At 29.9% G+C, this 15,653-nt stretch overlaps 1 protein-coding gene across 1 annotated transcript; it reads right to left on the bottom strand.

The window, feature by feature from the left end:
• Positions 1-4,506: 4,506 nt before the first annotated feature.
• LOC111910179 (probable protein phosphatase 2C 39) lies at positions 4,507-6,479 on the bottom strand. The gene is made up of 5 exons (XM_023905954.3): positions 6,305-6,479; positions 5,606-5,854; positions 5,251-5,527; positions 4,948-5,102; positions 4,507-4,853 (listed from the first exon to the last, which is right to left on the bottom strand). Exons 1-5 carry the CDS (start codon positions 6,335-6,337, stop codon positions 4,719-4,721), a joined length of 849 nt encoding a protein of 282 aa, XP_023761722.1. The 5' UTR covers positions 6,338-6,479; the 3' UTR covers positions 4,507-4,718.
• Between the last annotated feature and the right edge of the window lie 9,174 nt (positions 6,480-15,653).

Raw genomic sequence — 15,653 nt, 5'->3', positions numbered from 1 at the left:
ATGTGAAACTCTAATTGATTGACACGTGACAAATGTGCTACTCTTTTATTAGGTAGGGAGATTTAATATATATATTTTACTTAAGATTTTCATAATAGTAAAAAATACAAGTTTTTATTAATTAAGCTTTCTAATTTTCATAATTGATTATATGATGATAATTATGTTATATACTTTTTAATTTAACCCTATATGTTATATGATTATATCCTTGCCATCCAACTACTTACTTATCGAAGTCAAAACGAGACAACAACAGTTAATAGATATAAATTAAGTAGTAATAGTAGTATTTATTTTACGAAACATGACTAAATGATTTTTTATTTTTTATTTTTATAAATTTTAAAACAGAGTTTTTTGGATTCTTTTTGTTTACAATTTAAAGTAGCAAGATATTTTAAAACACAAGTATTTTGATAAGTGAAATACTAAAAATAGTAGAGACCAAAATGTCGCCCATTTTTAGATACGTATGGTATGTATGACAATATGAGATTGATTTCAATAGCAATAAAGACTAAAGAGAGATTTATATAATAAAAGCATAGCATGTTATGTGTTACATCTTTATATATGTTTGAGCATGATAATTGACGGTCATCAAAGTGGTAAAGTTTTGGTAATTTATTTTGTTATTATTATTAGTGTTTATTTATTAAATAACCAAAAACTCGTCTACAAAATAAACTTGGTGAAATCTGGTTTAGAAAACCAGACTTGTACAAATTTGGAGTCTCTTTGAGTTAATTTTAAATCATCGGCTACTTCGGTTGTTAAAACTAGGGGTGCAAGTGAGTCAAGCTACTTGTGAGCTACTCAGGATCGACTCGTTAAAAGATCGACTCGAGATCGAATTAAACGAGCCTGAGCCGAGCTCGAGCCTAAATATGAGGCTCATTTGTTAAACGAGCTCGAGCCGAGCTTCAATTCATGGGCTCGCGAGCCTAAACGAGCTTAAACGAGCATATATATATATATATATATATATATATATATATATATATATATATATATATATATACATACATACATACATACATACATACACACACACACATACATACATACATACATACATATACACACAAACATATATATATATATATATATATATATAAAGTTAGGTAAATGCTTTCACTATCTATTGTGTGGCTGTATGATTGATTCTGGACCAATCATTTTAGTTATTTTAAGAAAGTAATTAATGCATATTACATGTTGAAGATATTAATTACATCTTCAGCATTTAATAAGCATTAATTACTTTCTTAAAATAACTAAAATGATTGGTCCAGAATCAGTCATACATGCAAACAATAGATAGTGAAAACAAAATAATCTAACCCTACATATATATATACACACACACACACACATAAAGGCTCGATTAGGCTCGCGAGCCCACTAAATTGTTCACGAGCCGAGCTCGAGCTTCCTCAAAATTAAACGTGCTGAGCTCGAGCTTGGTCAGGCTCGAGCTCGGCTCGGCTCGTTTACACCCTAGTTAAAACTTTGCACACGGCAACATTCATGCATGGAATCAAAGCCGTCTCACATGTAAAAACTTTAGAAAATTCTCTATTATGTTAATTTCACTCGTGATTGAAGTCACCATTCACCATGGCTTAACATTTCATATTTGTTTATAGGGTTATTATCATTATAGCCCAACAAACTTTTTTATATTGGTTTAAATGGTCACTCGTGACTTTTTTTTTTTTTTTTTTTTGCCTTTTAGAGGTATGTACTTGTGTTTTACCATTTTAAAAAGGTCATTATAAAAAATATGAAGGGGTCACCCAGTGAACCCCTTCCTAATCATCAGTTTTGATATGCCACGTGGCATTTGGTCAACTGAAATAGTCCACGTGGCGCCCATCTTCCTAATATCCTCATTCTTCCCTAAATTCAACAAATTGAGCACCAAATTCACCCGAAACAAAACCAGATTTGCAACCCTGGCTCTCGATAGGCTTATGATTCTACTTGAGGTGGAGGCTATGCCACCGATAATCGTCGACACAACAACAGCGACAACCACCAATAGTTGGTATGCCGGCAAATCAAGGGAGGAAGCGACGCAATCAGGATTCAAACCGCCTACATCGCTGCCCTAAAAAATATTGGTGTCGCCTTCAGTGATTACGCCCTATGGGAGCTCCAATTTCCTGATCATCTCCACATAACGCCCTAAGGGACTTCTTTTTTTACGTAAATGGAGGGTGTCATTGGGTCTGAATTGGCTGAAGTTGATGGAAAGGGTAGCAAAATCGGGAAACCTGAGATTCAGGGGAGGACGATGGTGGATGCTAAGAGTGGAAATGACGGTGGTGGCGGCTGCTGTCACCGGGCAGTGGTGGAGAGTGAGAAAGAACCACCCCTATCATCCATGAAAGAAGATGTGCATAGTATAAACTTGTTGCCGACAATTATAGAGATCAAATATGGTTTTGTGAAAGCTTTTGAGAGTGCTCATGAGGTTTCAAAGATTCTTGAGGCCAATATGTTGTAATACCACACTCATTATATAGATAACATTGGTATGTATCCGAGCCATATGGTTCCCTATTGCAATACCACACCATATTTGTTTAGGTATATGTTTTGAGGTTCAACACGTCTATTTAAGAGTTGTTGAATTGGTTGTAGCCATATTAGATGGACCTTTACCCACAGCCACATTAGATGGACCTTTACCCACAATCACATTAGATGGACCTGCAACTCCCGTTGGAGCTCTGAGTAGCACTTTAGCTAAACTCCAAGCAAGTCCTAAATTGCGTAAGCTTCGTGAAGCTGCAAAGGTGATTGATGGGCTGATTGATTAAATTTCACCATTTTATCGATCGATTGATTCTGCAATTTAGTAAGAATACTTGAATATAAAATTCTTAATATGTGAACAGAGCATCACTAAGCACATCGGACCTCAAGCCCATGAAGTTGCAGCGAAGGTGGATGGGTATGTGAGGGGAATGATTAGTGCTAGTGGGTCGACATTGTTTAAGGAGCACGGGTTATAAAGGACACAATGTTGAAGATCTAGTCACCATTTTTGAAAAAGTCAAGTCAATGCATGCACTCAATTCTTATAAGTTGTGAAAAAGGCCATGTCATCAAGAATACCGGTAATAACAAGTCTTGGGCCTTTTTTAGCAGGTAAAAATAGACTTTATGCCCCTAAACTACCAAAAAAAGTCACGAGGGACCATTTAAACCTATATACTAAAGTTTGTTGGGCTACAGTGACAATAACCCTTGTTTATATTAAGGAAATAGTAATTAATTGCACTATCTCTCTAAGTGACTCACGTTTATTTGTACTAAAGCTCATATGGAAAGTCAATCGCAGAATACTAAGACTGTGTTTGGCGTGCCACAACTAGCTGATAAGTTAGCTTATTTTTTGAGCTTTTTTATCTTGTCGTGTTTGGTAAGCCAAAAACTAGGTTATAAGCTAGCTTTTTGAAAAACTACTTAGACTAGCTTTTTAGGAGTTTTTTAAAAAAATTTCAAATATACCCCTTAATTAATTATAAAAACACATACTATTACATGTCTTTTTATGTAATTTTATATATTTCAGCTTGTTTTACCAAACATTATTTTTTATTAACTAGTTTTTTATTTAACAGCTAGCTTTTCAGATAATACGCCAAACATAGCCTAACTAACAACATTTTGGACATGTCAATGTTTGAACAAAATAATTAGATATATATGAGTAAGTACTAAACAACTAAGGCCGGACGGAATGGGGTGAGGGAAGCTTCCCTCCCCTCTTGAACACCACTCCGTGGGTGAGGGAAAGGAGTGCGGGAAAAGAGGTGGGGGGAGGGGGTGCCGCACTCTCTCTCCTCTTCTCATTGGCCAGTTTTTTTTTTTTTTTTTAATTTTTTTTAATATTTATAAAATTATATATCTACTATACAAATATAAAAAAATATATCAAAATTCATGGTTTTTAATTCTCTACAAAATAAATATAATATATGTATGAAATATATTTTAAAAAAAAAAGTGAGGGAAGGGCTTCCCACCCGCTTTTAGATGAGGGAAAGGAAAGTGAAGGAAAGAGAGATATGGCCCACCAAAAATGAGGAAAGAGTCCCTCCCACACCCTCCGGTCTAAAAGTATAATAAATAGGATACTTGTGTTGGCTTTTTTTGGAAAGTTAACAAAGTCTAGTGCAATGTGCAAAAAAGAAAAAGAAAGATGCGACTTTAGTTGGTGATTAACTTTTGATTATACTTTATGGATCATATTGTATTTTTTGTAACTAAATGACAGATATGTGATCAAGTTAAGTTGATATCTTTTGTAAAGCCACAAATGTATCGTACCATGAGAATTAAACGTTGTACTTGGGTTGTATATAGTGACACGTTTTTAGTAATTGTGAAAACATGGTAAAGGCTAAAAGCAACACACGTTTTCAGCTATGTAAAACATGGTAAAAGCGGTAAACTGTTAGATTAGAATGTTAGTTTCAAAAATTCGAATGCTATAAAATCCAGGGAAATAACATACACAACTTGGCATGTATACAATATTATAGAAGACTCTGAAATGCAAGACAATTAAAAGATAAATATGATACACAAACTGAAAACGAAATGTTGAGGAACATAGAAAGACTCAAAAACAAACATGAAACAGCTTAATTTATATATATTATTCTTCTCAATGGCTGCATCTGCATAAGGATATATCATCAGAACCTTACAACAATGCACGAAATATCATCGGTGCTCTTCCTTGTAAGTGCCTCTTCGGTCAATTGCTTTGCAGCTGCCCTTGCATCCTTCACATTCATGATGCAATCCACAGCCTCCTGATTCGTCATAACCTGCCATCAACACAACATCAGGACACATGTTCTCATGACATAACAGACTGTGTTTGATATTCATTGGACTGTGACTGATGTCAGTAACACAAACCTTCCACACACCATCGCTTGCCAAGATTATGAATTCCGTATCATCATCTATCATTTCCATGAATACATCCGGTTCAGAACTCAAGTGTTCTTTCAAGCTCTTGTCACCAAATGCTCTGGCCACAGCCAACCGCCCATCGACACGTGGCACATCACCTGTCATCCATCTAATACCCTGTCATACCTTCCTTGTTGTAGTAGGTAATAAAGATAAAAGATAGATATATATATATATATATATATATATATATATATATATATATATATATATATATATATATATATATATATATATATAATTTACCTGGAAAGGTGGACACAAAGCCTCCTCTATCCTCAATAACCTCGCGTTCCTTGCTAGGCTCATGGTCAATTGATAACTGTTTGGCCACACCTTTCTTGCATATCACAGCACGTGAGTCACCTACATTAGCTACTACAAGCTTTTTACAGTTTATCAGGATTGCAGTAACTGCTGTTGAACCTCCTTTACCCAAATCAACTGCTTTTTCAAGTATAGTTTCATCAGTTATACGGTACGCCCTTCTAATTGCACACTCGGTCTCTGTCCAGAAATCAGGCTGAAAAGAAGGAAACAGGAGGTGTAAGGAATCTATAAAATAAAGTTTAATGGAGTGAAGAAAAAGGGTGTTTCTTGCCTCATTCAAAATGTTTTCAAACAAATGTGAGCGGAGATAATCAGGAACTTCATGGCTTAAGTGACCATCGAATATGGCAAACAGTCCGAGTTCATTATCATCAACCTTTTTGAACTGTGCGAATACATAATCTTCCATGTCATGATATGATTTTCCTTTAACTAAATGATACCCATGTGTAACGTGTTTAGACATCTTGCTCTTTCCTTTTCCAGTTTCAGCTGAACATGACGATAGCCCAACCTTTTCCTGTCAGACAAGGAAAGGAGATAAGATTTTAATGGCGGAAAGGTTATATATGCACATTTGCTGTTTATTAGCTATATATTGATGCAACCTCCTAATTTAACGTTTGCCTAAATTGTTAATCAGATATGAAGAAACTTGAAATAAGAACAATCCAGCACTATAAACCCTAACTTCTCAGATTCAATAATCAAGTATTATGTACATAATAATAATAATAACATACAGCCTAGCGTTATTAAGCTGGAATCCAGAACTAGAACTAGAACTGGAAGCCTGATTATACTTATACACAAGAGAAAGAAACTAGAACAGAATATATACAGAGTGATAAGTCTTAGCACCTAATTGCAACTGCTAACAAATCATGAATGCATTGAAAACAGAGTAGAGAAAGAGACTTAACAAGTGATGAGAAAATTGCTTGATATACAAATGATTATTGTGAGTTACCTTCATCTTGTGCAGGATTTCTTTGCCTATCATGGTTGAATTTTGTGATCGTAATCTGAGAGAGAGAGAGAGAGAGAGAGAGAGAGAGAGAGAGAGGGGAGTATGACGCCGACCACTTCCTACAGTTGACACGACCCACACAAAGTCCAGATGTAATGTAACACCAAAATGATAAGCACCGGAAGTATCGGTGACAGATCATACGGGATATATATACGTACTTATACAGGCTCTCAAATACCAGTGAAAACAAAACTTATTTTTAAAACATTCCAAAAAAGAACAAACATTAAAAAAAGAGAAAAACTTACTTTTTTGGAATATGAATATATACGTATATTTTTGTTAGCGTGCATGAAATTATGTTTTTTTTTTCAAATAATTCATAAATTATATTGCATATTTTTGGTGTATAGATTCAAAAATATTATAAGAAATCCTAGTTTAAAATATGTAGTTTTTGACTTTTGTAGACGTTTCAGTATATAATTTTCTATGAAAAGTAATTCGTTTGACTTGTCGATGATTTTGTATAAATTTACAATTGGACAAAAAGTAATATATTGATTTACAAAAATGATCTCACAAAGTTACCATTTTAATCTGAAACTACTTTAGAGACGAAAAGTAATATATTAATTTAAGATTCGTGCTATTTGTGATTGGTACTATGTAATTGTGTGTTGGATTGGTGCTTGTCTTTCTTTATTGTAATTTCTTTTTTGTGATTAATTTAATGAATATTAAGTCTTTTTATAGTGAATTATTTTTGAGTTCGATGAGATACGTTTTTGTCTCTCTCTCTCTCTCACACACACACACACACACACATATATATATATATATATATATATATATATATATATATATATATATATATATATATATATATATATATATATATATATATATATATATAAAAGAAGATTGCGCAACAGCGGCGACACGTGTCGCCGCTAATACCTTTAGCGGCGACATGTCGCTGCAAATACGTCGCCGGTATTGCTTCGTCGCTAATACGCTTAATGTTGCCGCAAATACTAGCAGTCGCTGCTAATGCTCCCGTCGTTGCTAATGCTACTTGTCGCCACTAATATGTTATCGCCACTAATGAGGTTGTGACACCACAAAAGCTGTCGCCGGTAATACTCTTTTGATTTTTTTTTTTAAATTTATTTCACATTAAATTTATAATCAATCCAAATATTAATCTATATAGCATTTGAAAAGTCTGATAATTTTATATAAAAATATTAATACATATTATATACAATCAATTCAAAATATTAATCCATACCACATTTAGTATTGTTTCAAATTACAAAACGTTTCATAAAATCCTAAAATAACTACTCGTCCTCATCATCATCTCGATTATTTTGTGGCGGCAATGAGCGAAACCACTCTTCCAATTTTAGGGTATTAGCGGCGACAAACGGAGGGAAAACTTAGCGGCGACGCCTTTAGCGGAGACAGCCAGCAATAACGGCGACACGTAACGCGTCATTTACGTGTCGCCGCTATTGCTGGCTGTCGCCGCTATAGCTTTGTTTTCTTGTAGTGTATATATATATCTAGGTAGAGGTTCATTTGAGACCACCTATATTTTGTGAGACATGAAGACCAAATCTTAACCTTTGATCAAAACTAATCTTGTGGCTAAAAAATAACCCAGATTAAGTGCCTAATTAAGTTGTTAGGGGCAGTTTAGTCAATGTTCTAATCATAATAACTAATCATGTTTTATCTCCTATTCATCATTTAACGTAACAAGATGTCGTCCCATTCATCTGATGATTTTCTCAATCGCAACCAAATCGATCAAATCCTCCACAAAAAGTTATCTCATTCCCTTGATGAAATCGCAACTAAAAGTATGATCTGCAAGAACTTGAAGTTTCGATTGTTAGTCTATTCAATGATTTTCATTAGATCATCATCATCAGCAAATTGATATCGATTTGCAACAATTTTCAAGCTTTGATTTTTTTACAATCAAATCTGTGATTTCAGCAATTCATCATCATCTTCGATGTATTCTCAATTAGAGGCTTTGATTTCAGCTATTAATAATTTGTTTCAAGATTTATTTTTTTCCTGCACATTCGAGCACATATTACGTAAAGAAAAGCAAGCAACAACAACGAATCTTTGAGCTAATATGTATTCTTTCTATAAATGAACGAGGTATGTACGAAAAATTATTATTATTGAGCAAGTTCTCTTAAACTAAAAATGCACTATACCTGTTTGATGAAAGTCCTAAATGAATAATGAGTCTTATTTATCACTCCCTCCTTCCTACAACTTAAGTCCTCCTTAATAATATGTGCATACTTACAAAATATGAGTCACAATTGGTGAAAAATGATATAATGTTTGCTTCTCATATTAGCTTCACTACAGTTTTGTTTAAATATGATTTTTTTTTTCATACACAAAAGGTTGGAGATTGATTTTAGCATAATTTTGTTTAAATATTGATAGAATTGTATATTATTATGATTAGAATAATAATATGTTTTATGTTTTATTTTAAGTATCATGATGTATATTTATGCATGTTTGAAAGATTTTGAAAGATTGGTGCTTGCATCGTAGGGAAATATCTGACCATGTTGATGCTGGGAGCTTGGAACATGTTTTATCATTGGTTTGCCTCTAAATGATTAAATCATATTCTTGTTAATATAAATGTTGTTGTTTTTCCATCATATTTAGATAAGTACACTAAATGGTGCATATATGAAGGATTGGTGTAATCATTGTAGGGAAATCTCAGACTATGTTGATGCTTGAAGCTTGAAGCTTGAAAGATGTTTCCTCATTGTTTTTATTACTTTGATTATATGAGTGAAAGGTTTAGGTTAGTTACTATCATCCTTGTCAGTAGCATGTGAAGTAAAAGATGAATTTGGACCAGTTTAGCATGAAGCAGAAATGGTACTTGGTCGCATTTCATCATATTTTTTTTATTACATTACATAGTAAATAATATATTATTCTAATTAGAATAATTGAAAAACATTACTCATACGTCCTTTTATATTTAGAAAATTAAGTTTAGAATACAATTTTGTAAATATTTATACAATAATTAATATTAATGGAATACTTTTTTGTAGGTCAAATTAATGATGGTGCTGAAGAATCACACTCAAGCAATGAACTTGTTTCAACTAATGATGATTTAGTTTGGATTCCGGATATTGTACGTGTACATATATATAATGTTATAGTCTACTTTGATTTTTGTTTGTTGAACTACTCAATTAGTTCCATATTTTGTTTAGAATATGATACATGATATAGTGCACATATTCAATGATATAGTCTATTATTATATTTTCTATATTGATGATACTCATATCTTATTGAAGTGTATAATTCTATTTTTAATAATTTATAAGTGTAATATTCTAATACATGTTTATAAATGATGATGTAATTGAATGTGTTTTCTTACTATGACTAATATTCTAGATTGGATTATTGTTATGTATTATATTCTACATTGATATTTGTTGTTGATATAATCAAGTAGTGTTATATTTTAAAAAAGCTCATTATGTATAAACCTCTAAAATGTAACAACATATAACATTATTATAATAGAATGTTTTACATATACTACACATTATTTTCATGTAATAAATTAACTTATTTATTTTAAAAGCTATAACATAATTCTATTAAAATATTCTACATATACATTTATGAAAACAAATAACACATAACATTATTCTATTTGAATATTCTACATATACATATTTTTTTATTTAATAAATGAAATTATTTAACAAGAAACTTATAAAATTATTTAATTAGATTATCAACATCATACATCATGCGCTAGATTCAAATGAGATGACCTTAATATTGTGAGGCCATGAGACCATGAGACCACATTTCTCTAGTGAAATATTCTAATATTTAGTGTTCATGAAAATATAATATATGTAATATTCTAATGCTCTAAAACATATAACATTATTCCAAAAGAATTATTATACATGAACATACAACCTGTAAAATTATTCTATCAGAATATTCTATATATACATAATAAATAAGTCTTATTAACATTAGATATAACTATAAATTCATTTTTTTTTAAAAAGGTCATTACATATAAATCTATAAAAACCAACAAAGTTTAACACTATTCTAATAGAATTAATGTTCTAAATGTCAATTTTTTTGAGACCTTAAGACCATTAGACCACTTTTCTCTAGTGAAATATTCTAATATTTCTGTATTCATAAAAATATAATATATGTAATTTTCTAATATTCTAAAACATATAACATTATTCAGACAGAATTATTATACATAAGCATACAACCTATAAATTTATTCTATTAGAATATTCCTCATATACACAGTAAGTAGGTTTTATTAACATTACATATATCTATAAATTCTAAAATATTATTGTAAAAAGGTCACTACATATAAATCTAAAAAAAACAACATTTAACATTATTCTAATAAAATATTATAAATGTACAGAAAACATATAACATGACTCTATTAAAATATTGTACATGAACTATAACAAAAAATGAACATTTGATCATAAAAGTATGATATTTCAGATTAGTAAAAGCATAACTATTTTTTAACCATGACTATTATTACGTGAAACATTCACTGGCCATTGAAACAACCATACCTATTGTTCAAAACTAAAAAAAGATAACCAATATTCAAACAAACAAAACACTACCATGTCATTCATAATCAAATACTTACAAATATTCTAAAAAAAATTATTCTTATCCTTCCAGTATGTTTCTTGCATCGATCCATTCCTTCATCATTTTTAATGACCATCATTATCAACATTTACCTATTCCTTTGCTTCGTCAGTTACTTTCTTATGGAATTGGAATCTGATTGGTCAAAGCATAACTATTTTGTATGCTTCTTATTCGGTAGAAAACCTTCTTTACCCAAGTCAATATTTCACATTTCCACTTACTATTCCAGAATAAATTTCCATCTGTCGCATTAAGAACACATCAGAATAAATTTCATTAGCTTTTAATGTGTCTCAAACACTAATCCTAGCTACAGTAAATAATTTCAAAAATATTTAACCGAAACTACAATAAAGAAGTTCATTTCTAGCCCAAGCTATAGTGAATTAGGATCAAACACTAACCATAGCTACAATATAAATTTCAGAAAAATAATTCCTAAATTAGAATAAATTGTTTAACAACTTCCTAAAGCCTATTATAAGAGGTGATTTAGAATCTACATTATGTACAATCTAAATCTGAATCAAATATTATCGAACTAAAACATAAAGAGATGAATTCAGTTATGTCAGGATAGAATAACAAATTCTCAAAATTTTAGTTTTGACTTATCAAAGTAAGTAGTAACATCTGGTTAATCAATAAAATAACATCTTAAATCAAATTTATGAAGTAACACCTAACTTTACAAATCATAATACCTAGGATATTAAGTTACTAAAGACTATTTTACTAATATTTTACTGGATCATCTAACTTATCAAACAAAGTAACATCTAAATTAAATTAAGAAGTACCATATTACTTATCAAAACTAGAATACTTAGAATATCAAATTATCAAACTATATTTCACTAAATATTTACTAGATAATCCAATTACTCAAACAAAATAACATCTAAAATCAATTTAGGAAGCAAGTTATGTTTGCATAACATTCTATCATTTTCAATAACAATTTTCTTGCAGAAAATATGAAATCAATACAGAGTGCATTATGTCGAACACCTAGCGGGCGATGACTAAATTTACCAAACACCTAACTGACACTAGAAGTATGAAACTAATAAGATAAACCAAAAAAACTAAGATCTTGAATCAAATTATAATTCAAATTCCTAGAATATCTCTAGAAATTTTGTGAATAACTTCATTTATGCATAATAACTTAGCTTGGATTGTAGATTTATTAACATTGAAATTGTTAACAGCAAAAAATGAGTCAATGGAATCTTTTATTACCTGATGAGAAAAATCCTTCCTCAACTAAGAATCATGAGAAGAAATAGCAGTTGAAGGATCGGCAGAAACATGATTCAAGATCAGAATATGAATAAAAACGTTTAAAATCAAAATGACAATGAATCAAAATCGACTTTTAGGGATTTATTGGGGGGTTTTGGAAGATCGATGCAAAGTAGAATCAGAGTGAGAAGAAATCTCATAGATGAATACATCAACTCATCATCACATACATATTATAAAATCGACAATTAGAATATTTTAACTCAAAATCACCCACAAATATAAAATCAAGAAGAAATTATAGTATTATACGTCACCTGGATTAACTCTTGATGCAAATATGAATTCGGTTCTGTTGAATGATCCATTTGTTGTAAAACTAAGCTTCGATTTCATTTGATTCAGGAATGTTGATGCTCGAGAACTTGATCCGATTTTAGAATCAAAATAACAATGTTGAAACTCCGAATCAGAACGAAGTAGAAGATGTTGATAATAGAGATTGGATAAGACGAATTGTGGTGTTCGTATCGAGGTTGCTTAGGGTTTTGCAGATCAGAATGAAGAAGATTGAAGAGGATATATAAAGTTTTTACGACCTGAATGAAATAGACAGTAAAATCCCCTTACTGCCCCTCCGCACCCTTATTCTAATCCTGAAGTTCCATTTAATTGCAAAAATGCCACCGTCTCCTTGTGCTTCCTTATTGTGTAATTTTATTTTATTTTAGTCTTATATTATTCAAGATGAATGGTCAAGATTTGGTCCCCTTGTCTCACAAAATACTATTGTCTCACGTGAACCTAACCCTATATATCTATATTACATTATAAAGTAAATCTTACTATTTCTAAAAATAGATTCAATATAATAATAATATTTTTTTTAAGACGTTCAAGTCATTAAGCTAATAGTACAAGTAACCATTAATAAAATAATAATATTTTTAAGTTGTACAAATATATAAGCTTTAAGTACAATTATCTCTTATTAAAATAATAATTAAAAGTTAAACTAACTATATTTTGAAATCTTATCCAAATGGATTTTAAAGGCACCCACTAAAAAGTCAAAACCACCCATTCAAAACCATTGTTGGAAAACTCAATTAAAAAAATATTAAAAATGTAATGAACTAACGAAATATTATAACCTGTCCACTTTTCAAAACTACTTTCACGTTTATTTTAGAGTAAATTATAGAAATGACCCTTGAGCTTTTGGTCTGATTGAAGTTTTGGTCCCTAAGTTAAAAATTTAATAAGTTTTGGTCCCTAAGTTAGAAAATTAATAGGTTGTATCCTTGTGGTTTATATATATAACAATTTTGGTCATTTGGGATAAAAAGACTAACTTAATCTTCCTTTTTTTTCAATTTATTATTATTATTATTATTATCATTATTATTATATAACAATTTTATTTGTTCTTTATTTTAATAGAGTTTGTATAGATTTCTTATAAAATTATATTTATTTTTTTTAATTAATTATATATATATAATTTTTCCGGTGATTAATTTCCAAAGACAATTAGTTTTTCATTCCGTAAGCTTATTCAAGATAAAAATAAAAAATACGTTATTTTGGGTGACAAATAAAAATACATTGTTATTTAGAGTTAAATGTATAAATATATTATTGTTTAAGATTAAAAGCAAGAATATATTGGTTGTTTTATACTTTATTTTTACTTAGTTTCTTATTTAAAAAAGTCTTGTATAAAAATTATATTAACCAAAAAATAATATAAGTGATAATAACAATTAATTTTATTATTTGGTACATTGATCGACTTGTATACAAATTATTTTTATTTAGTTTCTTATTTGGTACAGTGACCGACTTGTAAATTATTTTCCGCAAAACCCTCCGAATACCGGCACAACAAAGAAGTATTATATATATATATATATATATATATATATATATATATATATATATATATATATATATATATATATATATATATATATATATATATATATATATATATATATAAAGTGAAATAATAAGGGTTGAAAGTAATTTTTCAAAATAGAAAATTATATAAATTGAAAATATGTTTTAATTGAAAGGGGTTAAGATGTAAAAGTAATTTAATATTTTGATAAAATATTGTTTCCATCCGGTAAATAAAAATAAAAATGTAACAATTTATGTTAATATGTAATTATTACCTCTAAGTCATATCAATTACGGTTATTTAACTCATGTAAAGATGGTATTGACTTTTTAAAGTGGTTTTATCTTTAAAATCGGGTGTGTTTAATAACACCCATCTTATCCAAATTTCACGCAGCTCATCTCACATTATTATCCTATTGATCTGACTTATTAATTCTCCATGTATCTTGGCAAATCCTTTTTTTTAGTTAACGTGAGCAATTCCCAGTTCATTGGAAGTGGGAGACTCCTTCAGAAACCAAAAGCCTCGAACTATTCACCGATGACACTTTTCCTGGTATCATACCAGATGAAAATGTAGTTGTATATTATCTGTTTTTGGTATAACCAATCCAATGTAAGAAAATATATACCGAACAAACACAAAGACAATCAATAGACTTACAACGCATGTCCAATAAAATGCGAAAGTTCAAAAATTTCCATATTCGATTGACTAATGTGGTAACTGTTTTTTTGGAATATGTTCTCTAATAACAAACTAATTTTTTGCCGCCGCTTTGCGCGGGCCAATTGCTAGTGTGTATATATATATATATATATATATATATATATATATATATATATATATATATATATATATATATATATATATATAGGGAAAAGTGAATATGTGGCTGTCATGTATATAATATTAGGTATAGAACCATCGAAATTAACTTCATTTTGATTAAAAACACAAGTTTTTTCATTGTTAGCTTCTTCCTATTGCTTTTGAGCTCATATTATTTTTTGATTCATAATTTATCTCCAACATCTATGTATTTTGAATGTGTTGTTTATATTAAACATTTAGTAGGCTTCATAACTTTCTTTGACACTTACCATATATATATATATATATATATATATATATATATATATATATATATATATATATATACTTGCATGGTTCTTTTTGATGTGTTATGGGAAGAAGTTTATTGGGTTTTTAATGAACAATTTCAATCTTTCATTATAGTTTTCTATATTAAATTTGAATATGAAGATTTATAGGTAGTTGATAATGTATTTTTATACATGGTTTGTGTTGCAAAATTAAATATTTAAAACTCCATAAAAATATGTACAAAGCCTATCATCTAGTCTAATAGAGAATACAAGAAAGATGATAGAGAGATTTTATCGCATTTTATTAAAACGATTTAGT

The sequence above is a fragment of the Lactuca sativa genome, chromosome 5 (genome assembly GCF_002870075.4).
Source record: "Lactuca sativa cultivar Salinas chromosome 5, Lsat_Salinas_v11, whole genome shotgun sequence".
Taxonomy (NCBI): Eukaryota; Viridiplantae; Streptophyta; class Magnoliopsida; order Asterales; family Asteraceae; genus Lactuca; species Lactuca sativa.
The sequence above is the reverse complement of the archived record's forward strand: the minus strand, read 5'-3'. Positions and strand labels throughout refer to the sequence as shown.